The sequence below is a fragment of the Camelus ferus genome, chromosome 8 (assembly GCF_009834535.1).
Source record: "Camelus ferus isolate YT-003-E chromosome 8, BCGSAC_Cfer_1.0, whole genome shotgun sequence".
Lineage (NCBI taxonomy): Eukaryota > Metazoa > Chordata > Mammalia > Artiodactyla > Camelidae > Camelus > Camelus ferus.
In genome coordinates, this window is record NC_045703.1 from 67,532,285 (window position 1) to 67,558,937 (window position 26,653).

Consider the following 26,653-nt stretch of genomic DNA (forward strand, 5'->3'; position numbering starts at 1 on the left):
TTCTGTCCCTGGAAGGACCTGATTCCCAGGGTGTCAGGACTAGGCTGTGCTCTAAGTGCCGGAGCCTTTCCAGATGGGGCACCGAGGACCCCGTTAGACAGAGCTGAACCTGACGGCCGTGCTTTCTTCCCTTCAGAGACGGGGCTGGGAACACCTACGACCTCTCACCCCTGTCAAGATACAGTGACAACTGGGAGGCCATCACGAGTACGGGGGCCACCGAGCACTACCTCATCAACGTTTGCAAGTCTCTGGCTCCCCAGGCTGGCTCGGGTGAGGGGTCTCAGGGTGGGCTGGTGGCTTGTAAGGGGCTTTATGGGGAAGGAACGAGTAAGAGTGAGGCTCCTTGAAGGTGTGTTGCTTTCTGTTATGTGAGTGGTTTGGCCAAGAAGTAACAGGAAGAGTTATCTGAGGGTCAGTGACTGACCCTGGTGCGGCCCAGGACAAATCAGTGCTGAAGGCTCTGCTGGAAACGCTGTATAACCTTTTTTGAACTTGAGGAGACAGAGGTAGAAATAATCATCGTTGCAGGTAATTCTCAGCAGGGCAGGAGATCGGAGGGTGTGAAAGGAGATGTGGGTACCTGCCCCACGCATCTACTGAGAGTAATGTGGGTGAGGGCCCCTTACGATGCACCCAGACCCCTGGTGCCAGTGATGAGACTAGAACTCAGCGGTCCACGTGGGGCCAGGGGCGATGCACAGAGACCACGGTGCCCCCTGTTGGGATCCTGAAAACGAGATCTGTCCCATTTTCATGGAGTTTCATGCAGCTCGCTCACGTCTTATCTGGCTTCAACTCAAGGGGTGGGGGAGGTGATTCAGTTTATTTATTTATTTTTAATGGCGGTGCTGGGGATTGAACCCAGGACCTCGTGCACACTAAGCATGCACCCCACCACTGAGCTGTACCCACCCCCGTTATGTAACTACGATAAGTGTTTCCATCCTCTGCATGGTCTGAGGCCGTGGCCCACTTCCCGTTGCCTTGTGTGCTGACCAGACTGGTGACACTGAGGTTCTTAACCTGTGAAGGGGCTCATTTGCCCAGGGCAGATGGCACAGGCATTTTGGGGACTGGGAAGATGGCGCAGCTCTTGGTGGCTCCTTAGGTAAACACAGCCCATGAACGCAGGCCGTTTAAAACGTCCCATTGGCTTAATCGAGGTATTTTAGCATCATCCTGCTTCGGGGTCAGGAGTAATTTAGGCTGTTGCGCCTTAGACTCTCCCCACACCCCAGCCCCCCGTCCACCTATGGTAAAACAGCGTTTAATTGAGGGAGAACTTGCGTGGTATCTTTGGCATGTGACGTACGTGAAAGAAATCACTGACACTTCGGAGTGGTTGTTAGAGTCAATATGTCGCAGCTGGCCATACGTGCCTTGTGAGCCCAAGGCTGGAGAACCACTGATGTCTCTGTTCATCGTACCCCTTGTGCCGCAGAGCCGTGCCCCCCAGAGGCGGCCGTGTGTCTGCTGAGTGGCTCCGAGCCCGTGAACCTCGGCAGGGTGAGAGATGGTCCCCAGTGGAGAGATGGCATGACTCTGCTGAAGTATGTCGATGGTGACCTGTGTCCCGATCGGATTCGGAAGAAGTCCACCACCATCCACTTCAGCTGCAGCGAGAGCCAGGTGGTAAGTGACACAGCGGCCTCGGCCCCGATGTGCGGCTCTGGGGACGGTACGCGTCACAGCTCGGCGGGACTGGTGTCTTCCTTTCCCGGGAGGAGAGTCGAGGAGCTCGGGGTGCCCGGCCTGACAGCGGGTGAGAGCAGCCCGGCCTCGGCCCTGTGCTCCTGGAGTGCCTTCCTTCTCTGGCCCCTGGGCCGCCCTGGAGGTTTTAGTTCTAGAGTTAGTTGATTCTTTTTGAAGTTTGACTTAGATTCCCCAAAGGCTGGAGTGGAAACTGGCGTCTGGCAGCCTGCCCTCTGTCTTCCTCGAGGCCACTTGGGTAAAGCAGAAGGGCGGGCAGAACCAGTCCCAAGGTGGCTCGCCCATCCCTGACTGTGTAACCCAGTAACTTAACCAGCAAACCGGTCACCCATTCACGACATGAGATCTACCTGTCTCACCAAATCGCCATGAGGCTGAGAGAGAGGAGGTGGGAAGCGCCAGGCGTCACGCCGAGTGTGTGGTCAGTGCGCGGCAGCTGGGTTCCCACCTCCGTGGTGATTCCTTTCCCTGATGGGTCGGTCTGTGCAGTTAAGCAGGTGTGGGCTGAATTAATGGTCTCTCCGGACTGCTGTTCACCACGGGAATGTCTCTGCATGGGAGATGAAGGCGAAGCCCGGGTGCTATTCTGTGAGATTTGAGTTGTAGCTGATGTGAGTGAGGTCGGGCTGGGCCAGCCCACTCCACGTCAGGTCGAACTGCTACCTGTCCGGCGGCGTTTGGCCGGCAGTGGGAGGGGCCTGGGATGCAGGCCACTCGGGAACCTGCGACCTGCCCTCTTGTCAGGGGTGCTGGCTAAGGGTTCCTCCCGGAAGATAGTGCAGAGGTGTGGCCCAGGCTCCTGGGCCACTGAGGTCTGGAAACCTCGGCTCAGGGCTCCTCACGAGGGGGCCAGGGCTGCAGTGCTGTGCGGGCCTGTGGTGGCCCAGGAGCCAGGCCGGCGTGGGGTTCACCGGGGAGGGCGGGTGCTGCTGGATGACTCTCACCCGCTCTGTGTGGACGGAACATGTTTGAGACGTCGGGAGCCAGCCCTCACCAGTGTAGTGCGGAGACTAGTTAACCCACACTGGTTCTTCCAGAGGCTCTTGTTGTTTTGTCCATCATAGCAGATTTCATTTCCTGGACAGAATCACTTCTTTCCTCACTCCTGATTCCCAGCAGCCCTTTGAGCACCTTTGTCCACCCTGTCCCTGCCCCGTCTTCTGTCTTAGCTGTGGGAAAACCTTCCCGCCCCCCCCCGGGGATTTCAGCCTACGTCTCACCCTGTGTGTGTCAAGCCCCCCGTGGTATCTCAGGAACAAATCCTGACTCTTTTATTTTCCTCAATCTGCCCTCATCCCGCAAAGACGTTGAGACGTTCACGCACTGTGGTGCTTGGCAGGGAAGCTCCTGTCTGAGTCAAGTCAGTGTCGTTGGGTCTGTCAGGCGCGTGCCCCGGCGGTGACGTCTGTCCTCTGCTCACAGAACTCCAGGCCCATGTTGGTCAGCGCGGTGGAGGAATGCGAGTACACCTTCTCCTGGCCCACGGCAGCCGCATGTCCCGTGAGGAGCAACGTGCACGGCGACTGCCAAGTCACCAACCCCGCCACGGGTGAGGGACCCCGCCGGACACACTGCGCACACACACAAGCTGGTCACACCACACACACACGCCAGTCACACTGCACACACAGCACATGGTGAGAGGCCCAGTGTGAGTCTGGGGAGCGCGGCACCCCGAGGCAGCAGCATCCTGTCCTGTCGGTGTGTGTGTTGGGTCTGCCCAGTGCTGTTGACTCGAGTTCTCCTTCAGTGGAGAAGAGACTGATCCTCTCCCTGAAAGCCAGTCTCCCTGTAACTCCTGTTTTTGGGGTGCCGGTCACGAGCTCTAGGCCATCTCCTGTTACCTTTCAGAGTTAACAAGGGGCCACCAGGAGGCCTCCACCGAGTCTCTGTGCTGGGGACTGGAAAGGTGCAGGTTCATTGGCTGTGGGAGGAGTAGGGCCCTCCCGACCCCACCAGAGTCCTGGTGACCACTGTGGCCCTGCCCCAGGAGGAGGAGGGTGCCGTGAGCCCCTGTCTCCTGGGGAAAGACAGGCCATTTCATAAATTTGGGAACTGACGGTCTTGTGGTACTTCCTAGCTAGTAGGGAAGGGCTTTATGGCCGTGTCAGTGAAGGGGGCAGTGACTCGTGGTGAGAAGTCAGGAGGCTGGATGGCTGGTGGGATCCACGGTGATGGGCCTCCAAGCATCCCCATCTGTCCCGTTGCCCCTGCAGGACACCTGTTTGACTTGAGCTCTCTGAGCGGCAGAGGTGGATACACCGCCGCTTACAGCGAGAAGGGGCTGGTCTACATCAGCGTGTGCGGGGAGAACGAGAACTGCGCCCCCGGCGTGGGTGAGTGTGCCCGCCCGCCTGCCTGTCGCGCGGCCCTCCTGTCCCCCGTCCCCAGGGTCGGCCTGCCCTCCGCACTCCTCTAGCGAAGAGAAGATGAGACGCCTTCACCTGCAGCAGGCGGCTAGTGGGGGGTATTTCGGGCCATGTGATGAAATACAAGATGTGTAACATCTGCTAAAACCACATAGGACGCTCAAAATTACAAGCAACAGTTCTGAATGTCAAAGTCTGGATTTGCCTAAAGTTCTCATCAGAAAATGAGACGTTCGAGACCCTCATTGTGTGTTTTTCTCTCCCCTTTTTGCGTCTGGGACAGGGGCCTGCTTTGGGCAGACCAGGATCAGTGTGGGCAAGGCCAGCAAGAGGCTGGCCTACGTGGACCAGGTCTTACAGCTGGTGTACGAGGACGGGTCCCCGTGTCCCTCCAAAACCGGCCTGAGCTACAAGAGCGTCATCAGCTTCGTGTGCCGCCCCGAGACCGGGCCCACCAACCGGCCGGTGCTCATCTCCCTGGACAAGCAGACGTGCACCCTCTTCTTCTCCTGGCACACGCCTCTGGCCTGCGAGCAGCCGGTGAGTCTGGGCCCGTGTGGCCTCTGATGAGTGCCCAGCTGTGCCAGTCTCCCTCTCCAGTTCTCCTATGAGTCACATGCCCCCCCGGCCTGCTTCATCCCCTCCTGAGCCCGAGATAATGGGTTCAAGGTCCCTGATGTTGATGTCACGAAGCAGTAGGGGGCACCGATCTGCTCTGCGTGCTTTTTTTGGTTTGGCTTAAATTCTCGGGGGTGACTTCATGGTGGCGAGGACATTCTGCTGTGCACGCCAGCGAGGTGTGTTTCCTCTTTGACAGACGGAGTGCTCTGTGAAGAACGGCAGCTCCATCATCGACCTGTCGCCCCTCATCCACCGCACTGGTGGGTACGAGGCCTATGATGAGAGTGAGGACGAGTACTCCGACGCCAGCCCTGATTTCTACATCAACATCTGCCAGCCGCTGAACCCCATGCACGGCGTGCCCTGCCCTGCCGGAGCCGCTGTGTGCAAAGTGCCTGTCGATGGCGCCCCCATAGTGAGTGTGGGGGTCCCAGGGCAGAGGCGGTTCTGCAAGTGGAGGCTGACTTGGGCAGACGGAATGGGGAACTGAGCTGGGGCTCCGTGTCTGGGTCCCGCGGGGGGAGGGTCAGTGTCAGGATTTGGTAGCAGAAGGCCTTTGAGTTGGAAACACGTGTGAACACACATGTAGACACTCTTTTGTGTGTGGTGTTAGAAGCCTCAGGGACGTTGACGAGGCTTGGTTTCTTTGTTTAAATGCAGGTCTTGGGCCATTAAAACACTTGGAAAACGCAAGCATGTTCTTTGGCAAATGAGTCATAGTGCAGGGCACCAGCTGGTTCGCTGACAGCTGCAGACTCTGCCTTGACAATCTTGGTTTCATAAGCGCATTTTTCAGTGTAGATTGGGATCTTTAAAAATTGTCTTCATGAGTCATAGTCACATTTTGTGAAACGCTCGGTGTGTTTTATTTGAAATGCATCTCAAAAGTGGTCTATTTCTGTCTGTGTTCTTTAAACGGTGAGTCTTGTCACGAGGTACGTAGGTGTCCTTTAAAAGGCATTGTCTGTGGCGCTGGTGGGAGAAACGCTGGGAGTGGGTGGGGAAGCTGGTCATGATGGGAATTTGACAAAGGCTTAGCTGCATGACAAGCGCGGGGTCCAGAGAGCCCGGGGGTTGGCGGGAAGCGCTGTGGCGTCACCCCTGCTAACAGCGCAGGTGGGAGGCATGCTGTGACTCACTTTCTGAGAGGTCCAGTCTGCTGTGTTTTCCTGCCTGGCTCCCTTTTTGCAGATTAAAAAAAAAAGCAGTAAGTTCTCTAACTGAAGAGGATGTTGTGTCATTGTGGTCCGAACATGCCCCACAGCTGTGAACGAACCATGCCTTGTGGCTTCACACACACACACTCACACACACACACACACACTCACACTCATCACACACACTGTTCCTGGCCAGTCAGCTTTCTTCCATTCATGTTTATTTGCTCTCAGATGCTCCCTGAGCAGCCTGGGTGTGCAGGTGCTGTGCAAAGCCACAGAAGGTGGTGAGGGGTGAATGAGTGTGTGTGTCCCGAGGATGCACTGGGTCACTGGCCGGGGAAACAGCAGTCCCTGTGCAGTGCTGGGCAGCAGGGAGACAGGACAGTGTCAGGGCAGCTACGTGGGCTCCTGCCTCCCACCGTCAGGAGTCGGTGCAGCATTCCTGATGGGACCCGAGAGAGGGATCCCTGTTCCCTAGAATCTTCCAAAATCTGCCATGAGTAGAAACAGAACTGTTGTTACTGATACAGGCTTAAAACTGATAACCATGGGCAAACTGAAGTTTCTTTGGTTCACTGTGTTGTCAGGATTTGTCAAAGGTGCTGCTCTTAACCCAGTTTCTTTAGATGCTACAATTCTGCAAAACCAGTAACATAATTTTTACAATTTTTTATTAGCCTTTATTCCCCTAACCTGGGGAACAACTAATTTCCTGAAATGTTTGCTTTTTTTCTTCGTTTAGGATATTGGCCGAGTCACAGGACCTCCAATACTCAACCCCATAGCTAATGAGGTTTACTTGAACTTTGAAAGCAGTACTCCTTGCTTGGCGGACAGGCATTTCAACTACACCTCTCTGATCGCGTTTCACTGTAAGAGAGGCGTGAGCATGGTAAGTGAGCGCCTGTTCACTGTGGGAGCCGGGAACCCGAAACGCCTGATTCAGATCTAAGGATGCCCGTATTCAAAATACCAGTCTTGCATCATACGGTGTATCAGTGGTGCATCGAGTGATTTAAAACCATTAACTTAACAATAAGTCAGTCCACGCTGAGTTACCAGGGCAGATTTTACACAGAGGCTTGCTATAATTTAAAAATGTGAATTTTTAAACAGTTGAGCACAGACGTGGCATTCGCCTCTGCCTACCAATACACAGAAGTGTCGGCTGTCTTTTCCCTTTTTTGAATCACGACGTTACTGGTGTTAGTCTTACTGGGAAGTCAGACAGCTGTTTCGGCAGCTATGATCACTCGGGACATAACCCAGAATTCAGAAATTAGCAGATGAAAGAAGACCTCTGGAGTCAGAATAGCTACAACTAATCTGTACTTTCTACTTTTAAGGAGGCCATTGACATCTTTTACATGCATTTACCAAACAGCATTGGCTCCCATTAAAAAGGGTACTGTGTTATAAATAGCTTTGTGTAAGTTCTCTTTTGACTTCCCATTAGAATAGGAGATGAATTGGTAGAGTTTACATTGACTCAGAAGGGCTGCCTGACGGCACACAGCCCTGCCTGCTGCTCAGGTGCAGAGCTCCGCCCTGGGCTGCCCTGCCCGCAGCCCCTCCCTCTCCTGTGCTTCTGAAATCCTTAAAGCTCCGGACACCCAGTCTTTGACGTGGATGGACTGAGGCTACTTGGCTCTGTATGTGTCTCACTTAGTATGAATATTCATACATTTTGCTATAGAAATATTACTGTGTTTGATTACAGGACTCTGTGTGTGTGTGTGTGTGTGTGAGAGAGAGAAAGAGAGAGAGAGAGAGAGAGAGAGGGAGAAATATATATATATCCTGAATTGCCTCTTAAAACTCTGCAGGTGATAAGTTAATTCTAAGGCTCATCTGGCCCTAGGAGGACAGGTAAAGGTCATGGTTCTGTAACCTGTCTCATGATTTCAGTAAGGTGACTTTCTGATTCCTGTGGCAGGTTTGTGAGGGAAGGGGAGCTGTGGCTGCTGGAGAAGGGTCTGTGGACGGTGGCAGGAAGTGGCCCGGCAGCAGCCTAACAATGAGGGACAGGACAATAATTGAGAGAAGTGGGCACACACAGACCATTGCTGCCTGGGGCCTCTGCACGTAGAGCCCCACAGCACCCCGAAGCAGTGGACGTGTCCCTGCTCACAGAGTGCTGGGCACGAGGATAACCCCGAGTGATCAAGACAAGAGGAGCTGCGATCAGTCTCCCTTATCTCTCTGTGAGCCTGCATGTTGACTTGGCCATGTCTGCACGCGCGTCTCCAGGCGCCGTTGGACTTTCGCTGATTCTCTGAGCAGCCTGCGGAGCGTGATCAGTCAGGGTTTATGAGGTGTTAGAGACAAGGCCACGTGTGCATTCAAGTTGGGAAAGATTTTAAAGAGATTTTCTTCCCCTGTGTTTTTTATCTTCAGTGGAAATACTTTCTCCACGTAAGTTTATAGAAAAACAAACTCTTGACAACAACTAAAAATGAAAGTCCTCATCTGTTTTTGCGGCGGTTGCTGAACGAGGGAAGGGAGGGCGTAAATACGTTGACTTCTATTTATTTATAATACTTGGCCTGTGGAATGTTGGACCATGTCGTGTCTCACACTTGTGAACATCCTCAGTTTCCAGGGAAGGTGGAGTGGAGACGCCCCTCGCGAGCACATCAGAGCCCTGGCCTCCCCACTTTGCGTCGGGAGTCCTCAGTTTCATATGCTTCTCTGTCATGACGTTAAGGACCCCTCCCTTTCTTCCTTTGGGCTGGTAGCATCGAGCACTGAGACTCTGTCTCTAAGCGCAGGCCCACGGCTGGCGGTGGCAGGGTGTCGGGGTGGGAGGGCAGTGCTGCTTCCTTGCCGCTGGTGATGACAATCGCGCCCTCCTCTTGGAGAGAGGCCACTGGGGGTCACCTGAGAACTGGGCGGTCTGGGAGCAGCGCTGGAGCCCACAGGCCCGGGCAGGTGTCTCTGGCCCTTGCCCGGGGAGGAGAGGGCAGTGCGAGGATGCTGTGCTGATACGTGGGTTTCCATCCCATGCTCTTCCTTAAAACAGGGGACTCCGAAGCTGCTGAGGACCAGTGACTGTGACTTTGTGTTCGAGTGGGAGACCCCGCTGGTCTGTCCTGATGAGGTGAAAACGGAGGGCTGCTCCCTGACGGACGAGCAGCTGCACTACAGCTTTAACCTGTCCAGCCTCTCCAAGAGCACCTTCAAGGTAACGCCGCTCGCCAGGGTCTGTGATCAGGGATGCAGTAAGGCCCACGTGGGTCCCTCCTTGTCTCCAGCCGGGCTTCTGCTGACCAAGGGGAGACGGTGGCAGGAGCTGCGAGGTTTCCTGACTTGAGACCCACTGGGGTGTGTGCTGGGGGATGGCTGTTTCTCCCAGCCTCATGTCGTGGACTGTGTGCTATGTTGATGGGGCTGTGGACATCTCGGGTTGCCAGTGGTTGGGGAACCTTTAGGCCTGTGACATAGATGTTACTGAGTCGTACAGCTGTGGAGCCAGGCCACGAGATCTTAGCACTTTGCAGGGAGGCCGGTGAGCAGTGAGCTCTGAATTGTGTGCCCGGGTTCCGGTGGCCTGGCCCCAGTAATGGAGATCTTGTTGGGGTGCAGGCGCTCCCCACAGGTGTGCCGCAGATGGAGCCTACAGAGGGAGGGGGGCTGGGGAGGTACATGTGTAGTTAGGTTGTGGCCACTCTGCTCGGGCACTGAGTCCACAGCACTCCCTGGTTACAGGTGGGAGAACTGGGCTTCGGGAGTGGGGAGAGCAGCCTGAGATCTCATAGCTGGCTCCCCACCTTGGGCCTGCGGGAGCACAGCTGCCGCCTGAGGGTGGGGGGAGGTCAGGGCCAGGGAGAAGGAGGGTGAACTCCAAGGAGCCCATGCCCAGCCCGCGGACACAGCCCCACTCTCCTGCCCTAGCCACCCCTCTGCGGTGCCGGCCCTCTCCCCGAGACCCAGTCACAGCCACGTATGGTGATGTCTCTCCAGGTGACCCAAGACTCGCGCACCTACAGTGTGGGGGTGTGTACTGCGGCCGCAGGCCTGGATCAAGGTGGCTGTAAGGATGGAGGCGTCTGTCTGCTTTCAGGGAGCAAGGGGACATCTTTTGGGCGGCTGGCATCAATGAGACTGGATTACAGGCACCAGGACGAAGCCGTCATTTTAAGTTATGCCAATGGAGATAATTGCCCTCCAGGTAAATCTTTGCAGCGGTTGAATTTCCTTTTCCTAATAAACACGAAATGAGATCAGGTGGCAGGAGTGAACTGAGGGGTGACACCCCAGATGCTGTGAGCCCTGGGACCCTGGACTGGACCTCAGACTACTTGTACTAACAGCCCTGGGTGCCAGCACTCACGTGGTGACTGGGAGGCCTGGCTGTCCCCCTGCTGGTGCAGGGTGATCGCTTCCACGGGGGTCCTTGTCCTAGGGGATCGCATCTGGCCGGGCACAGCCAGTGTCATGATGGCAGTCGGGGTCATGTAGATTTCTTCTTTTTTCCAGAAACTGAAGACGGTGAGCCGTGTGTGTTCCCCTTCCTGTTCAATGAGAAGAGCTACGATGAGTGTGTCCTGGAGGGCAGGGCCCGGCTCTGGTGCGCGACGACCGCCAACTATGACCGAGACCATGAGTGGGGGTTTTGCAGACACTGTGAGTGGAGCGCCCGCATCCCAGAGGCCCGCATCGTGCTCAGACCTCTGCCAGTGTCCAAATTCATGGCAGCGACTCTGCTGCACATAATCTTTTCTCGTCAGGGCTGTCTTCCATAATGAAAGGCGGTTTTTTGGAGGGGGGTAATTAGATTTATTTTTTTAATGGAGGTACTGGGGAATGAACTCAGGACCTCGTGCATGGTAAGCATGTGCTCTACCACTGAGCTATACCCTCCCCGCAAGAAAGGCTGTTTTTAAGCTCTCTGTGGGTTGTGCTGCGTTGCCTTGAACGTAGACCTCGGCAGGGCCGGGGGCTAAAGCAGGTGTGGGGTGGTCAGCGCGGCTCACTCCCCAGCTCGCAGGACTTCGGTCCACACCCGTTCTCAGCACTGGTGATTCACACTCACGCTGAGCGGAGCTGCCGCTGTCACGGGTCTGCGGGGTGTCCAGGGAGTAATCAGGAGTGTGGTGACCGGCTGCTCTGCGGGGGGCCTGGGCTTGGGGGTCACAGTGGCCCGGATGTAGCGCCCTTGCCGCTGCTGCGTGTGTGACACAGACCGATGAGAGTTTCCAGGAGGGTGGTGGGATGAATGCAGGAGAACGTGCTTAGTTCTTGTAAGTAACCGGGGAACGCAGCTAGCAGTAAGGACTGAGAAATGCTGACTTACAAGGGGCTACTGCAGTCTTGGCCTGAGGCTTTTCGTAACAGGACCTTTCTCTTGGGCAGTTGGGTGGTGCTCCCAGGTTTAGGTAATTATGGGTATCTTATCATTACTGTTTATTTTTTGCTGTCATTCCTGTATTAATCAAATACTGAATGCCCGTCTACAAGGAGTTGTGCTGGTGTTGCAGAATTAAGAACTGGGGGAACCAGGTCTATTTAGGCTTAAGATACACGTGAAAGGAACAAAACAAGAGGTGGCCAGCGCAGCGTGGGGAGCGGCTGGGAATGGACAGAGCCCCTAGGTGCTAGCGCAGCAGGGGGGAGACAGGCTGCGGTCTGACACTTCTCCTGTGTCCCCAGCAAACAGCCACCGGACGTCGGCCATCATCTTCAAGTGTGACGAGGATGCTGATGTGGGGAGGCCACAAGTTTTCAGTGAAGTTCGAGGGTGTGAGGTGACGTTCGAGTGGAGAACAAAAGTTGTCTGCCCCCCGAAGAAGATGGAGTGCAAGTTTGTGCAGAAGCACAAAACCTATGACCTGCGGCTCCTGTCCTCCCTCACTGGGTCCTGGTTCTTCGTCCACGACAGGGCCTCGTGAGTACCTGCCCCCGCCCGCCTCGCCCCACTCTCGGGAGGCAGGAGCGTGCCGTTCCTGATGGGGCAGCTGCTTCAGCTCAGGCTCTGAAGGTGGGGCGGCCACGAGTCTCAGGCCTGGCGTCCGGCAGGTGGTTTGGAAGCAGAGGAAGCGGCTGATCGGCCGTCGGCCTGATGAATTAGTGTCGATTGGGTCTGCATCTGTGAGGGCGGCTGTCCGGGGCTGGGCGTGTGGGAGGCGTGTTGACTTTCTCAGCACTGCCGCACAAACTCCTTTGGCCGCGCTGGCCCGAGGTTGGTCAGTTACACTGACGGCTCTGTGTGTAGGGCCCTCGGCCGGGGGCTCTGAGGTCCTTCCGTCCTCCCTGCAGAGGGCAGCGTGGCCCTGGAGGACCTCGGTAACCTCGAGTCAGGTAACAACTCGCCAGGGTTTGAGCTGCTGCCTGTCCTGACTCGAAAGCCCTCCTTCTTCTAAAGCCACTACACTCAGGGTCCCCCCCGTGTGCCCGGGGGGCACACACGCTCCCTTCTTCTGCAGTAGCCCCTCTTGGGCCTTTGTTTCTCAGGAGATCTGTTACAGTGCTGCGTCCAAAGGTGTGACGGAGTCTGTGGCTGTTGGAACGATGACTTCTTCCGGAGGGGTGGGTAGAGCTGCCCCGTATGTGTCGGGACGGACACTGACCATTGCTCTGTCTGTGTCCTTCCACAGCTACTTCATCAACTTGTGTCAGAAGATCTATAAGGGGCCCCTCGACTGCGCCGACAGAGCCAGTGTTTGCAGAAAGAGCCCCTCGGGTGAGGTCCAGGTCTTGGGCCTTGTTCACACACAGAAGCTGGATGTCATAGGTAAGGCCTGGATCCTTGTCACGTGGTCACAGGTGCCGCTTCTGAGTTGGGAAGCTGAGGGTGTCCTCATGTGACCGGGAGGGTCAGCTCTGGCTTGGTTGAAACCTTGGACGGCACTCTCAGTGACTCTTTCTCTGGCATTTGGCACCTCCCAGAACATTAAAGTAAGTTCTGCCCCGGATGCTTTGAGGCGGCAGATCACAGCTTGTGTGTCCAGAGGGCTCGGGGATCTCGGGAAGGTACCTGTGCCCAGGAGGAGGGTGGAATGTTCAGGGTCCCTCGGAATCTGCTCCAGCTGTGGGTTGTGTCTGAGTCTCCGTAGACACGTGCGAGCATTTATTCTGGAAAGTCAAACGGTGACAGAACCTGGTAAAGACAATTCAGGAGGATGTTTTTGTAGGGTCTTAATAATTTGGAGATAAATAATGAAGCTTTTTTGAGTAGTTTTAATAGAAAATTTATCTTGCAGTTGGTTGTTGAGTGAACAGTTCACTATGTAAAGGAAGAGTGGGGCTCTCCTGGTTTTGGAACAGTCGGGGTGTGTCAGAGGGCAGGAAAGGAGAAACACTCACTCTGCCTGTTAGGCTAGTGTAGGGGTCCCTGAGTTGTCCTGATTAAACCACAGGGAGATTACATCTGCTCGAGCTGTGGAAATGGAGGAAGGGGATTCTGAGGGAGCCACTGTCACCCTTAAGAAAAACTCTGCAAGTTGGAACTGAAGGCTAGTTGCCCTGAGGGGGTGGGTGGCCAGACCTCCAGCCTGGCTCGCCCTCTGTCGGAGATGGTCCCACCTGCTCCTGGAGGGTGCATCATGGCCCGAGGGTGGCTCTGTCCCAGCCGTCTCATACTTGTGTTTGGATATTTGACCTGACTCTCCCTCGGTTTCCCACAGCCAACTGGTAAAGCAACATTGAAGCCTCACCAGGTTAGCTAGTAAAACCCCCTGTTTCCCGACACAGCGGGTGGGGTGTTACTCTGAGGTCCTTACAGGGCAGCCGTCTAAGGACAGTCACCATGGCCGCCGTGTTCAGTTAGGGCATGTTGCCTCGTGGGATGAAGAGATGGACTCTTGTCCCAGGAACTAATAGTCCTGTATAACAGCCATGCTTTGTACATTTGTGTATGTGTGTGGTCCTTAGCAGCAGCCGGGTAGGCATTGAGTCCGTTTCACAGGTGGAATAACTGAGGCAGGGAAGGTTGAGTGTGTTGCCTGTCTGCTGTCGGGGGCACTCTGCCATCAAGACCTGTGCTTGTTGGCTCCATATTCCAGCCATTTAAGAATTTCTCCTTAAAGCTGTGAAACTGTTTCTTCCAAAATTTCACACACAGCCCAATAGGTAAAACAAATTCACCCAAAGCAGCTGGGCCTCACGTCTCACCTCCCTTTGAGTGGTTCCCTGGTCCCCTGCACCTTGGCCGTGCCCTGGAGGTCCCCTGGGCAGCTGGTACCTCGCCTCCCTTCGCATCCCCTGCCTTGAAGGACAGAGGTTGGATGTGTGAGAGTTGGGCTGCAGGGTGTGCTCCCCTTGAGGACCGCCCCATGCGGGCCCCTGGAGCCACCATCTGTCTGCCGAGCTGCGTGGGCTCGGGCCCCCTGGGACAGCTCTTGGTGGCCACTGGGAGAAGCTGGCAGCAGCAGCAGAGTTGGCCGGCTTGCCACTCTGGCCCCTGTGAGACGTGCAACTGAAAGCATGTCCCCACTTTTCTTAGACTCTGGAGGCTCGGGGCCTCAGCTTCTGCTTTTACCTTCTTCATCTCCAGGGGCAGAGAGAGCTCCGTGTGGAGCCAGGAGATCTGAGAAATCCAGAACTACCCCATCTGGCTTTTCACTTTGTCAGGCGGAGGTCTGGCACCTGCGCTGTTGTTACTGGGAGGCTTGGATACGAGGGTGCTGGGGAAGGCACCCAAAAGTACACAGAGGTGGCCCAGAGCTGGGGCAGTGATGGTAGCTGCTGCAGGTACTTGGGTCTGGCTCCACGCACGCGCTCTGAGGGCATCCCCCTTCCAGCCCCGAAGCCGCTCACTTTGGGGGAGTCTTCCTGTTGCCCAAGTGAGGAGATAGCCCCAAAGTCAGCAGCCCAGTTGTGGAACTGGTGAGCGCAGGGAGCGGGGCTGGGACTTGAACCCGGGTCTCCTCTGGCCGTGCAGGTAGTGATGTGGGCCCAGCGCCATCACCAGGCTTGGCAGTGCTGATAACCCAGGCAGTGAGTCTCCAGAGAGACAAATGTTTGTCCTTAATGTAGGTTTTGACTTTGACATCGAGGTTCCTGGGAGGCAGTGGAAATGATGTCAGTTCAATCACCTGTGTTTCAGATGACAGAGTCGTCGTGACTTACTCGAAGGGCCATCAGTGCGGTGAAAACAAGACAGCATCCACTGTCATCGAGCTGACCTGTGCCAAAACAGTGGGCCGGCCTTCGTTCACGCGGTGAGGGTGTAGGGGTCCCTGGGGGAGCTGTGCCCAGGGCGGGCCGGGACCCCGTCACAGTTTCTCCCTATGGCTTCCACTTGTGGGGTTGGGAGTGTGTGGGCAGCAGGGAGGGTTCTTGGGTTCCACAGTCGGGAGAGGGCCTGTCTGCTGAGACTTAGGGCCTGAGTGGGGCCAGGGCTGCCCTGCCCAAGGAGGAGTCTCTGCATGGAGGCTGGGACACACGTACTAGACTAAAGCAGGCTTTAACTGGCTCCGTCTTTGAATGCCACTTTGTAACCAAGAGGGCACTGACTGGTGCCACCCAAGGCCAGCTGTTCAGGCAGCCTGTCTGGGACCCACGAGCAGGTAGGGCAGCACCTGGGATGTTCTTGGATTAAACTGGGAATCTCTAGGCAGCTCCAAGTCTGGTGCGGGAGGAAGGCGTTCTGCCAACACAGACAGCACATGAGCCGCTGTTCGCAAGCAAACCAATTCCTCCCAGAAGCTGGGCTTGGAAGGAGGGAGACCCAGGCGCTGTCGGAGAGCGAATCAAGCTAAGAGTCTGAGGAGCTTGTAAAGTAAACATTCAAAAGTCTCCGTGCACATTTTCCCAGCTTTTAGATGTTTAGTTCCTACATTTTAAAAATAGGTGACTTGCCTCCGTAGTCACGTCGCGGGTGTGCCGGAGGGTCGCCTTCCCGGTGCTGGTGCTGAGATGGGCCGGTAGAGCAGCCCTGCCCGCCGGGGCGGCCTGTCCCTCGCTGGGCAGAGGCATGGGCAGTGGGGGCCGTCGGGTCGGTGGCCGTGACCAGGCCCGTGTGCACCCTGCAGGTTTGACATCAACAGCTGCACCTACTACTTGAGCTGGGAGTCGCGGGCTGCCTGCGCCGTGAAGCCGCAGGAGGTGCAGATGGTTAACGGCACCATCACCAACCCTGCCAATGGCCGGAGCTTCAGCCTCGGGGACATTTATTTCAAGTAAGTGGAAAGTTTCCCGTTCGAGTGCTGCCCCTCACTCAGGTCCCCCCCCTGGCCGGGGGCTGCGAGGTAAATAGGCCCGTATGTTTCAGTCACCTTTCCAGGTAATTGTCAGCTTTTACTCAGACAGGAGGACAGCATGACTCCACCACTGACACTAATGATGGTGAATTGTCTTGAGTGTAAAAATAAAGCCGCCCCTCCTCCCTCACTTCATGATAAGCCCAGGGTTCGGAGCTGGAACCTTCCGGGCTCACTGGCACGAGGAAGAAGACTTCGTTTCTCCACAGTGTCACTGAGGGGTGGTCTCGGGGTCCGGGGCCGTGCCGGGCGGCGCGTGAGGCTCCGAGCGCGGAAGGTGGGGCAGTAAGATGGTGCCCTCGGCCCCTTCCCGGCTGGGAAAGGAGCTGGGGCCAGCGTCCCACAGCCCTGCCCCGTCCCCGGGGCTCTGGGTCCAGGTGATAGAGGGCTTTCTCTAAGGACTGTGGAGTCACCACAGCCTTTTCCATGTATCCAGGCGATTCAGTGCCTCTGGGGACATGAGAACGAATGGGGACAAGTACCTGTACGAGATCCAGCTGTCCTCCATCACGGGCTCCTCCAACCCGGCGTGCTCCGGGGCCAACATCTGTCAGGTGAAGCCCAACGACCGGCACTTCAGCCGGAAAGTCGGAACTTCCGACAGAACCAAGTACTACGTTCAAGGTAATTCTCTCCGCGAACGCCCCACATTTAACCTCCTGGAAGGAACTTCAGCATCTTCATAAACAAACGCCCCTGAGTTGAAACCTCAGGTCGATTTTCACACAGAAGCCCTGGTCTGACCCTGCGTCTGTCACGTGGGCCTCGTCAGACGGGCCAAGCGGCGCGTGTGGGACCCGAGCATTTCACTGCGGTTCAGCTTCACCTCATAGACAAACCGGACAGACCTGGGCCAAAGCAGAGGTGGAGAGGTGGGGCGGAGGTGGGGCACGGTGTGCACGTCCGGAATCGCCTTCCATTCGGTTTTAGTCAGGATGTGTGTTTATTTTGAAACTGCAGATGTTCTTACAGGAAGATAGGAGACTTCACATTTGTAGGAAGGATGGGAAGGAGCTGACCTAGGGATTTGGGTGGGTGTGTAGGAAGCCATCACGCTGCACTAATGGGGCTGTGGTCCTTTTTTTTTTTTTTTTTAATCCCAGTTCTTTTTTTTTAAATTCCAGTTTTACTGAGATAGAAGTGACATTCAGCACTGTGTAAGTTTAGAGTGCCCAGCATAATTATTTGACTGATTTACATCATGAAATAACCACAACAAGCTTAGTGAACATTCATCGTCATAGATAGAAAATTAAAGAAATAGAGGGAAAAAAATTGTTTCTCTTGTGGTGAGAACTCTTCGGATTTACGCTCAACAGCATACCGCAGTGTTAATACTGATGTTTAGCATGTGGCACATGACATCCCTGGTGCTGATTTATCTTGTAACTTCACCCAGTTCCTCCTCCCCCCACCTCTGGGAACCATCAGTCTGATGTCTTCTTCTGTGAGTTTGTTGATTTTTGAAGTATAATGGAGCTACAACACTGTGTTAGTTCCTGTTGGACAACACGGTGATACAGTATTTCTCTGCATTTCTAAACGGTCACCACGGTAAGTCCCGCTGCCTGTCACTGCACGGAGGTATCGCACGGGCATTGCCCGCATTCCCCACACTGCGCTCCGTCCCGTGGCACACGTGTTTTGCAACTGCAAGTTTGTGTCTCTTTCTTTCATCTGCTTCTTCCCTAATTCCTTTTTGACCTTGGAAGAATATTTCCAGGAGGCCACTTGTGTGTTTTTGGTTTAAACAAATTTGATTTGATTTGTAAACCAGGTGAATGAACTCGCTTTTTTAAAAGTTAAATGAGTTTACAAAACCAGCCGACTGATGTAAAAGGGGCTGCTGAGAGATTCCCTGGGCGGAGGGGCAGCCGCTCCCCAAATAGGTGTAGCCTGGAAGTTTCTGTGCCCATGTATGGGGCCATGGGGCCTGGCAGAGACCTGCCGGGTCAGCCTGACTCACTGTCATGTGTCCTCGTCATGGAGTCAGCCCACTCGCCTTCTCTGCTTTGCCAGTAATTCCGAGTCAGATGCTGGAGTCGCACACTGGCTGGGTTGGGCCTTCTCTTGAGGTGCTGTCCTCTGGGCCTGGCCCCGTAGTAAGTGCTTGGCAAATGTTTGTTGACTGACTGAAGGACTGCTTTAAAAGCCTCTTACGGTTCCCTATGATGCAGAGAAGGAAAGCCCTGGAAGATTTCAGAAAACTTGTTTTATTAGCGGCTGGTGCTGCAGACACACCCAGATGATTCACGAGCTCCCGCAGGCTTCATGTCCCCTCTGTGCAGGCCATTCTGCTGGCCTCGGCCCACCCACCCTCCTCCTCCTGCCAAACTCACTCAGCTCAGTGTCCCCTTCTCTGCAAAGCCCCTGTCCTCAAATCCAGGGTCACTGCTGCTGTGTGGCTGCAGCAGTGGTCAGGCTCCACAGCACAGCGCTGGTAGGGGGTCTGGTTACGAGTGAGAACCTTCATGTCTGTAAGGCCCCATCTCATCAGCCTCCTGTGGCTCCGAACTTTAGTGTGTGTGTGTGTGCGCGTGTGCGCGCACGTGCACACAGGCGTGAGTGCGTATTTATTTATTCTCGGTTAATAAAATCCCTTTTGGACCTTTTCACTCCCTTCATGTACCAGACCCAGAAAGTAGGTGGTTTCGAGACCTTTCTTAACGTTTCAGTAAGAAATGCACTGTTAACTCTGTGTGAGGCACAATTGCTCGTGAGGGCAAGGGCAGGAGACCACGAAGCCCTGTCTCTGGTCGAGACATGGAGCTGCCACCTTGGCCCTAAGCTAGCTCACATTCCAGCCTGTGGGACAGCTGCTCAGGTCACAGCCAGTTACGGGTGAGGACAGTGGGGCCTTCCCAAGCCCAGCCCACACAGCTGGGGCCTCCACACCTCGCTGCCCGGTGCTCCAGCCGTGTCTGCCCTTGAGGAGTTTGAGCCAATTCCGAGGTTGTCCACACAAGGCCCTCTCACTTCTGACAACTCCCATCCCCACCTCAGGTTTGATAATCCACCAGAGCTCCCTGAGCGCTCAGAGCTCCCTGAGAGCCCTTGCAGCCATGCACACAGTTTATTACAGTGAAAGGATAGAGATTAAAACCAGCTGGTGGAAGCAGCGCAGAGGGTGATGTCCCGGGGGAGCCAGCTGCTGTCTTCTCCCTCCACAGTCAGGATGCACTATTTACCCAGCATGGATGTGCGACGACATGCACAGAAGCTCAGGAACCAGCTGCGGAAGCCCACCCGTGCCTCGGTGTCTGGGGTTTTATTGGGTTTGGCTGATTGATCTGTTGGTGTCGGCTGGCTGACTGGTTGGCTGGTTGGCTGGTTGATGGATTGATTGGTTGGTTGACTGGTTGGTTGCCTGCGTGGCCAACCTCGGTCTCTAGGTAGGCTGATATGCTGGCCAGCCCCTACTCCGCCTCACATTGTTAGCTGAGGACAAAGGCCAGGCATCGTTTGGCGCGTGGTACAAGCCTTTCCCACATCCTGAATTAGGGCTGGGGCTCCTAATGTGTCGAGTGGCCTGTGGAGAGCTCATCTGGAGCGTTTAATGATGCAGCCTTATGTCTGAGTCTCTGCAAACTGTTTGCAGACTCTGAAGAGATGAGCCTGTCCCACTGTTGAAACACGGTGGTAATGGTGATGTGTGTGCGCCTGCCTTTCTGACAGATGGCGATCTGGATGTGGTGTTTGCCTCATCCTCCAAATGTGGGAAGGATAAGACAAAGTCTGTCTCGTCCACCATCTTCTTCCACTGCGACCCACTGGTGAAGGACGGGATCCCCGAGTTCAGCCACGAGACTGCAGACTGCCAGTACCTCTTCTCCTGGTACACCTCTGCCGTGTGTCCTCTGGGGTAAGTGGGGTCCTGGCCTGGGCAGGAGCTTGCGGTCGGGTACTTTCCTCCTTCGATGGACAAGTACCAACTGTACCCTCACCTCCTCTCTCAAAACCTAAGTTTTATAAGTATAAGTTTATGTGTGTTTTTTTCCCCTGGAGTTTTATTGTGGAAATATTCTGGCATGAACAAAAAACAGAGGAGGAGATAGAGGTAAACCCAGCTTCACTGGCTGTCAGCGTCCTGCCCTTCCTGGCCCTGCCCCGTCATCACCACCCGCCGCTTTCTTGCCCCGAGCCCCGAGCCCCGAGCGCCTCCACACTTTCCTTGCACATTTTTCCCAGCTGACTTTTCCCCTGGGCTCCTGGGAGGCAGGTGCTGTGTCTCATCTTTGTGTTCCCAGTGCATCTTTTCTTTGTGTTTTGGTGCAGATTAGTGTGGTAAATCTCACATTAACTCGAGTGACTTGCTTTCTACATTTGAGTGAATGAAAAGCTTGTTATGCAGATCTTGGACATCTTGGGGGCCAGGTTTCCCTGGAAAGTGAGGGGACACGGTTTTGCACCGAGGACTCCTGGGGGGAGCGAGGTGACTGCGGCCTACGTGGGCGTCCCCTCACGTCTGCAGCTTTGCTCTCGGCCCGCTGGGCTGTCACTCATAGACGACCCTGCCTGGAACAAAATGCCGTGAACTGCTTTTCTCTGGACTGCTTTTCTTTCTGTTACCCAGGCCACTGTCTTACAGAGGTTTTTCATTCTCTGTCCTAACACTTCAAGTTCAGAAGAAAAATGAATCTTTGTCGTATAGTCGTTTCCTTCATTTCCTGGGTGAGGGATGTTGGACTCAGGCAGAAAGCAGAGTGGGGACAGAGTGGGGAGGTTGTAGGTCACACCTTTTTGATCTTAAATTCACTTGCTTTACATCCATGTTTCTGGAAAATTTAGGGCAAAACTTTTTTTAGGAATATGGACGTAAGGCAGGTCTCAACAGATTTACACATTGGTGCTGTATAAACGACGTACACTGTGCAATTGGGAACCAATAGGAAGAAATGAACAGAAAATTAGAAATATATTTGGGAACTAAAACGCACTTCTAAATAATTTATGGCTCACAGAAGAAACCAAAAATAGGAACTGAAACACACATAGAACAGAATGAACATCTCTGACCTCTGAACATGGGCCGCGCCTCGGGGCTTCCTGAGAGGCCGGGCTGGCTCCGCGGTGCCGCGTCTGCGGAGAGCCAGCCCTGCCTGCAGTGTGCAGAGCACGAGGTGTGAGCCCGTCCTGTCCTGTTGTTTCTTATCTAACGGGTGTTCCGGAAGAAGATTGGCTTAAACTGAATTTTGATCAGAGCCGTCATCCATATGTGACCAAGCCGTCAGGTTGCACTCTGACCCCATTATTTGAATTAAATACTTTTCTGAATTAATAGCACCTTCACGTTGCACACGTGGCCTCTTGAGTTCCCCTGTCTTATCCCAAAGCGTCCAGATCTTTCTTGTCGCTGCTCTCGCCTTCTCGGGATGGGGCACACTTTCTGTTCTGGTCCTGTTACCGCCGACATGCTGGCCCGGAATGAGCGAGGGCCAGAAAGGGCAGAAGTGCAAGTCGTTACACAGATGTCTGGCTCTGCGCGGAAACGGTCAGTCAGGGTGTTTTTGGTTTTGTGTTAGGTATTTTCAGTGCTTCTCTTGAGTGCTCCACGTGGAGGTGCGCTGCTTCTCCCCACACGTGGGTGGGGATTGTGGGACCTTTGCTGACTGAGTGGCTGCTGTGTTTGTCCCCGACCCTCTGTCCTTGGATTTACCAGCACTGGATGGGGACAGGGGTCTGTGCTGTGCCCAGTGGTGTCCCACCCGTGTTTCCTCACCCCCGGGAGCACTGAGGCTGTGTCCCAGGATGAGTCCTCGGCTGCGATCACGGCTTCTTCCCAGAGAAGGGAGCAGTGGTCCTGGGAGACCAGTGCAGCCAGCATTTCCCTGAGCTTTTGCGTCTGTGCCCTCAGAGCCCCGCGGCAGATGAGCGAGGACTGGGGGGGGCTGCACTCCCCACGCTGGGCTTCTCTCATTTCCTCGGTGACAAGAGTTCACGAGGCCTGAGTGTTCCGATCCCCCCACCTTAATCTCATTGTCAGAGGAGTTCGTCCGCTGCTGAGTTCTCCGTATTGGTGGGATCTGGTCCTGCTGTGCGGGGTTTGCAGAGTCAGAACCACTGCCCGAGCTGGGCCTTGCTGGGGTGGTGGCTTTGGCGTGGCTGAGTGACGTGCCTTCCCTGCAGGGTGGGCTTTGACAACGAGGACGACGGGGAGGACACGCAGGAGCACAAGGGGCTCTCGGAGAGGAGCCAGGCCGTCGGGGCGGTCCTCAGCCTGCTGCTGGTGGCGCTCACTGGCTGTCTGCTCACCCTGCTGCTTTACAAAAAGGAGCGACGGTAAGGAGAGGGAAGCGGGTTGAGGGGGACAGGCCGGTGCTTCACATTTGAAACCTGAGCCATCAGAGTCATGAAGTTCTAGATGAAGACTTTGGAAGCGGTCTCTTAAACTGTGTTTTGTAATCTGTGTTCCCGTGATGAGGTGATGAGGTGTCTGGCCAGGGCCGTGGACCCTCTCAGGTCACATGGCAGATGCTCTGTGGGCCTCAGCCTGGCCTGCCCATTCCCAGGACATTGCTCTGCGTGTGTCCACAGATGGACAAAGAGTTAAACCCTGTTAACGAGGAGGCTTCTTTCTGATCAGCTGATCCCCTGCCGTTGAAAAAGGGGGCATTTGTTAGGTGCCTGCTGTGTGCCGGGTGCAACACCACCCCTTGGCTTCCCTTTGCTGGTGAATGGACTTGTCATTCCCGGGCAGTCTGACTGTCCGATGGATTTCACATCACCTATGAATGAGGCCCAGGATCTGTGTGTGGTCAGCCCTGTCCTGAGGGCAGAGGCTGGGTCAGCTCGGGGGCTCCCTGTTGCCTGTCATCTGCCCAGTGAGCCAGAGGCAGGCAGCAGGTGGGTAGGAAGGTCTGGCCTCGCCATCCCGACCCTGAGAGGCTGTCAGAGGGACATAGGGTTGGGGCGGAAGGTCTGGGAGTGAGCTGGACTTGGGTCTGTCCCTCAGCCCAGGAATCTCAGTGCGGCCCTGGGGTGGTGGGAGGTGTGGGTGCGTCACATCCACACATAACTCACTCTGGTCCTTGGGACACCACGAAGACATGGAGCAAGGATTTGAATCCACTTCTGTCAGATTCCAAAGCCTTTTGGCTGAACTGGTTTCCAGCTGGGAGTGCTGGGGGGTGAGGGGCTCCCCCCGGAGTAACCAAGGTCTCCTTTCAGGGAGACGGTGATAAGCAAGCTCACCAACTGCTGCAGAAGGAGCGTGAATGTGTCCTACAAATACTCGAAGGTAACTGTGCCCCCAACGCACACGCACACACGTGTGCACACGCGCACACTGTCGAGCTGCTGTTACAGTGCTGGTCAGTGACGACCAGGAGACCGTCAGCTCCACCAGTTTGAAATAGACAAAGGGGAAGCATCATTCTTTGCTCTTGACATGAATGTACATTTTATCCTTTCATCTTCCAGTTTTTCTTGTGGTCACAGCTGATTTCCTTAGGGCGTTCAGTGTTTAGGTTACTTCTACTTTTTTGGCTGTTCTACCAAAAAAAACATGGTAGTGAACATTTTTGTGCATCTGGCATTTGGATGATTCCCTTTAGGTAGATTTCCCAAGAAGCAGCATTATTTAGGCCAGAGGGCAGGAACACACTTGTGGCTCTTGACAGGAACTGCCAGACTGCTTTCTGAAAGGTTTCCTCCTACCGGACTCATCCACATGTCTTCCGTGTGGCTCCTGCCGCATGACCTCTGCCTGCCACCTGAGGGCACCTGTGGGGTCACGGCCGACCTGTCGCTGGCCCGCCTTCCTGCCCCCATGACCCCATCTGCCTCAGTCGGGTCTCAGCAGGAGCTGCCAGCCCTCAGCTTCCTCTCCCTGGTGGGGGACCCGGGACCTGGGAACATGGTGGCTGTGGCGGGCAGGGAGGAGGGTCCCTGACTCTGGGTGGGTCCTGGAGGGAGGGGGCAGAGGAGCTGAACGGAGTCTCTGTGTGTCCCGGCAGGTGAACAAGGAGGAGGAGGCGGATGAGAACGAGACAGAGTGGCTGATGGAGGAGATCCAGGCGCCGGCGCCAAGGCCCGGGAAGGAGGGTCAGGAGAACGGCCACATCACCACCAAGTCCGTGAAGGCCGAGGCCCTCAGCTCCCTGCACGGGGACGAGCAGGACAGCGAGGACGAGGTCCTGACCATCCCGGAGGTGAAGGTGCACTTGGGCAGAGGGGCCGGGGCCGACGGCGTGCTCCCGATGAGACCCCCACAGAGGAAGGTGCTCCGGGAGAGAGCGGACGACAGGGTGGGGCTGGTGCGGGGGGAGCCGGCCAGGAGCGGGCGGCCCCGGGCCACGCAGAAGCCGGTGAACTCCTTCCACGACGACAGTGACGAGGACCTCCTGCACATCTAGGCCCCCGTGCCTGCGGGGCGGGCTCGGCGGCACCAGCGGCACCTCCAACCAAATAAGACTTCAGCTCCGTGACGCTTCTGTCATTTTTGCCTTTAACAAAAACTGTTTCAAAAGGGAAGGGTTTGCGTGGTGGAGGAGAGGGGGAGGCGGCCTGCACCACTCTCCGGGGTGGTTTGCCGGCATGGGAAGGAGGCATGGCTCCAGCTGCCGGAGGGCGGGGCCAGGCCCCAGGTTTTGTCCCATGTCCTCGCGTAGAGTGCCTCCTGGCATGCGCCCGGGCCACACGGGTCTCGGGACAGAGGGCTGTGCTGGAGAAAAACCCTTGCTGCTTTAGGCCCTGTAGGGTATTTGACCATTATATTTTAGCATTTAATTCTCTCCTCCTATTTATTGACTTTGACAATTACTCAGGTTTGTGGAAAAAAAAAAACCAACAGTTTTTTCCTGCCGGTAGTCGGGTAACATACGTACCTGTCCACCCCTGGTCAAAGGGGAAGCTGTTGGGGCACTTGGATGGTTTCATACGAGATTTTGAACTGGTCCACGATGTATCCTCAGTTAGAATAGGCCATTCTCTCTCTTTCCCCTTTTGCTCCCTGTCTTGTAAGGGGTCGCATGTGCCCACACACATGCGTGGGGTCCCAGTGCCTGGGCTTTGGAGGGTCCGCCCGCTCTCTGCCTCTAGTCAGTAATGGCTGCAGCTTTTTGCATGACGTCTTCAATCCTAGGTGCACAGATCACATTTATCAGTATTTCTTTCGTCAGCTGGTGAAGTCAGACAACCCACCCAAAGATTGATATGTGTGTGTGTGTGTGTGTGAGTGTGAGAGAGAGAGAATGGAGCTGAGATGTCAGAGGAAATAACCTTTTTCCAGATCTGGGGTGTAGGTCTCACCTCTTCAGGTTCTCATGATACCACCTTTACTGTGCTTTTTTAAGAAAAAGCGTTTCTCAACCATTCGACCTATAAGAAGCCTTAATTTGCACAGTGCGTGACTTACGGAAATTGCGTGAAAGCCGCTGGGCCAGTGTTTCGCCCTGGCGTTGCACTTGGATTCCTTCTTGGGGGGCGGCCGAGGTCAGCCTTGGGTCTGCAGGACAGGGGGCGGGAACGCCGCCCTCCCCGGCTGCAGGCTCCTTTCTTGAAGTGTTTAGTGAACGACTTTCCTTGCATTATAGAATTGTATATAGACTCAATGGTATTCATATCGTGGGAAGCAAACCAGCCTGTAGGGTTCCTTGGTTTGTGTTCCGTTTGGCGGGCTTATTTGATTTAAACATGAGTGTATTTTTAAAAATTGATTTCTTTCCTCATTTTTTCAATCAAATTTACTGTAATATAAAGTATTCAACAATTTGAATAAAAGATAAATTATTACCTGGGTGTTAGTGCTTTTTCCCTGTGAGAGTGAGAAGCTGCTGACTCAGCAGCCAAGTCCGGCCACTTCCCTGTGCCTCCCGTTACGTTGCAGGGACATCCCGTCCCCGCCTGGTGTGCACGGACCCTCCCTGCACGGCCCCTTGGCTTTCTATCTGGGGTCTCCTCGCGTGCAGTGTGCCCTCAAGGCCCACGAGGGCTTCTCAGCTTCATCTGGATTTCTTCCTCCTTCCGAGAAAGCAGACCTCAGGGTATTTTTACCAAAACAGCCGCCGTGAGCGCAGATCCCACGATACCATAAAGCACCCCAGGGTGTGGCCCAGTCTGACCTGCGTTGGAGGGGGGGTTGTCTTGCACAAATTTGATCATCCGTCTGAAACTGCTGACCAGGAATGAGAACGTCTTAGACATTAGCATGAGAGTGGGCGGAGCAGGAAGTTACCCCAGCGTCAGACTAGACTTCTCGGCGTCGACACCCTTCCCTCCTCCTCATTTTCTGATTATCCAATTGGAGTAACTTTTTTTTTTTTTTTTAAGGATTTTACAACACCTCTCCTGAGACAGACACTCTGGGGTCTTACAAAGGTTTACTTTGTGACCCCAGTGTTGCTGTTCCTCAGACACTGTGTCCAGGGGTCCAGTCTCCAAGCCACTCCCTTCCTGCTAAGACATGAGGCCCTCTCTGACTGTGGGCACTTGCTGGCCCTGTTGGTAAACTTAATGGCAGGGAAGTTCTCCGTCTGCCCTGTGGGCCACCTGCCCGGCCCACTCGTTCTGGCCACAGAGGGAGGGGGGTTGATCACACGTGCGAGGCCTTTGCTTAGGCTCCTTCCCTAAGAACCTGGGTAATCTCTAC

At 55.1% G+C, this 26,653-nt stretch overlaps 1 protein-coding gene across 1 annotated transcript in view; it reads left to right on the top strand.

The window, feature by feature from the left end:
* The window catches only part of IGF2R (insulin like growth factor 2 receptor), a 96,021-nt gene extending 70,224 nt beyond the window's left edge, over positions 1 to 25,797 (top strand). Inside the window, exons 30-48 of the mRNA XM_032485291.1 lie at positions 137 to 273; positions 1,445 to 1,635; positions 3,136 to 3,262; positions 3,930 to 4,049; positions 4,366 to 4,622; positions 4,900 to 5,118; positions 6,606 to 6,755; positions 8,886 to 9,047; positions 9,827 to 10,034; positions 10,343 to 10,489; positions 11,516 to 11,750; positions 12,460 to 12,596; positions 14,910 to 15,024; positions 15,838 to 15,984; positions 16,502 to 16,689; positions 19,741 to 19,927; positions 22,192 to 22,344; positions 23,233 to 23,302; positions 24,021 to 25,797. Coding sequence (XP_032341182.1) covers positions 137 to 273; positions 1,445 to 1,635; positions 3,136 to 3,262; positions 3,930 to 4,049; positions 4,366 to 4,622; positions 4,900 to 5,118; positions 6,606 to 6,755; positions 8,886 to 9,047; positions 9,827 to 10,034; positions 10,343 to 10,489; positions 11,516 to 11,750; positions 12,460 to 12,596; positions 14,910 to 15,024; positions 15,838 to 15,984; positions 16,502 to 16,689; positions 19,741 to 19,927; positions 22,192 to 22,344; positions 23,233 to 23,302; positions 24,021 to 24,419 — 3,349 coding nt within the window. The 3' untranslated portion in view covers positions 24,420 to 25,797. The remainder of the gene's footprint in view (positions 1 to 136; positions 274 to 1,444; positions 1,636 to 3,135; positions 3,263 to 3,929; positions 4,050 to 4,365; positions 4,623 to 4,899; positions 5,119 to 6,605; positions 6,756 to 8,885; positions 9,048 to 9,826; positions 10,035 to 10,342; positions 10,490 to 11,515; positions 11,751 to 12,459; positions 12,597 to 14,909; positions 15,025 to 15,837; positions 15,985 to 16,501; positions 16,690 to 19,740; positions 19,928 to 22,191; positions 22,345 to 23,232; positions 23,303 to 24,020) is intronic.
* The last annotated feature ends 856 nt before the right edge of the window (positions 25,798 to 26,653 follow it).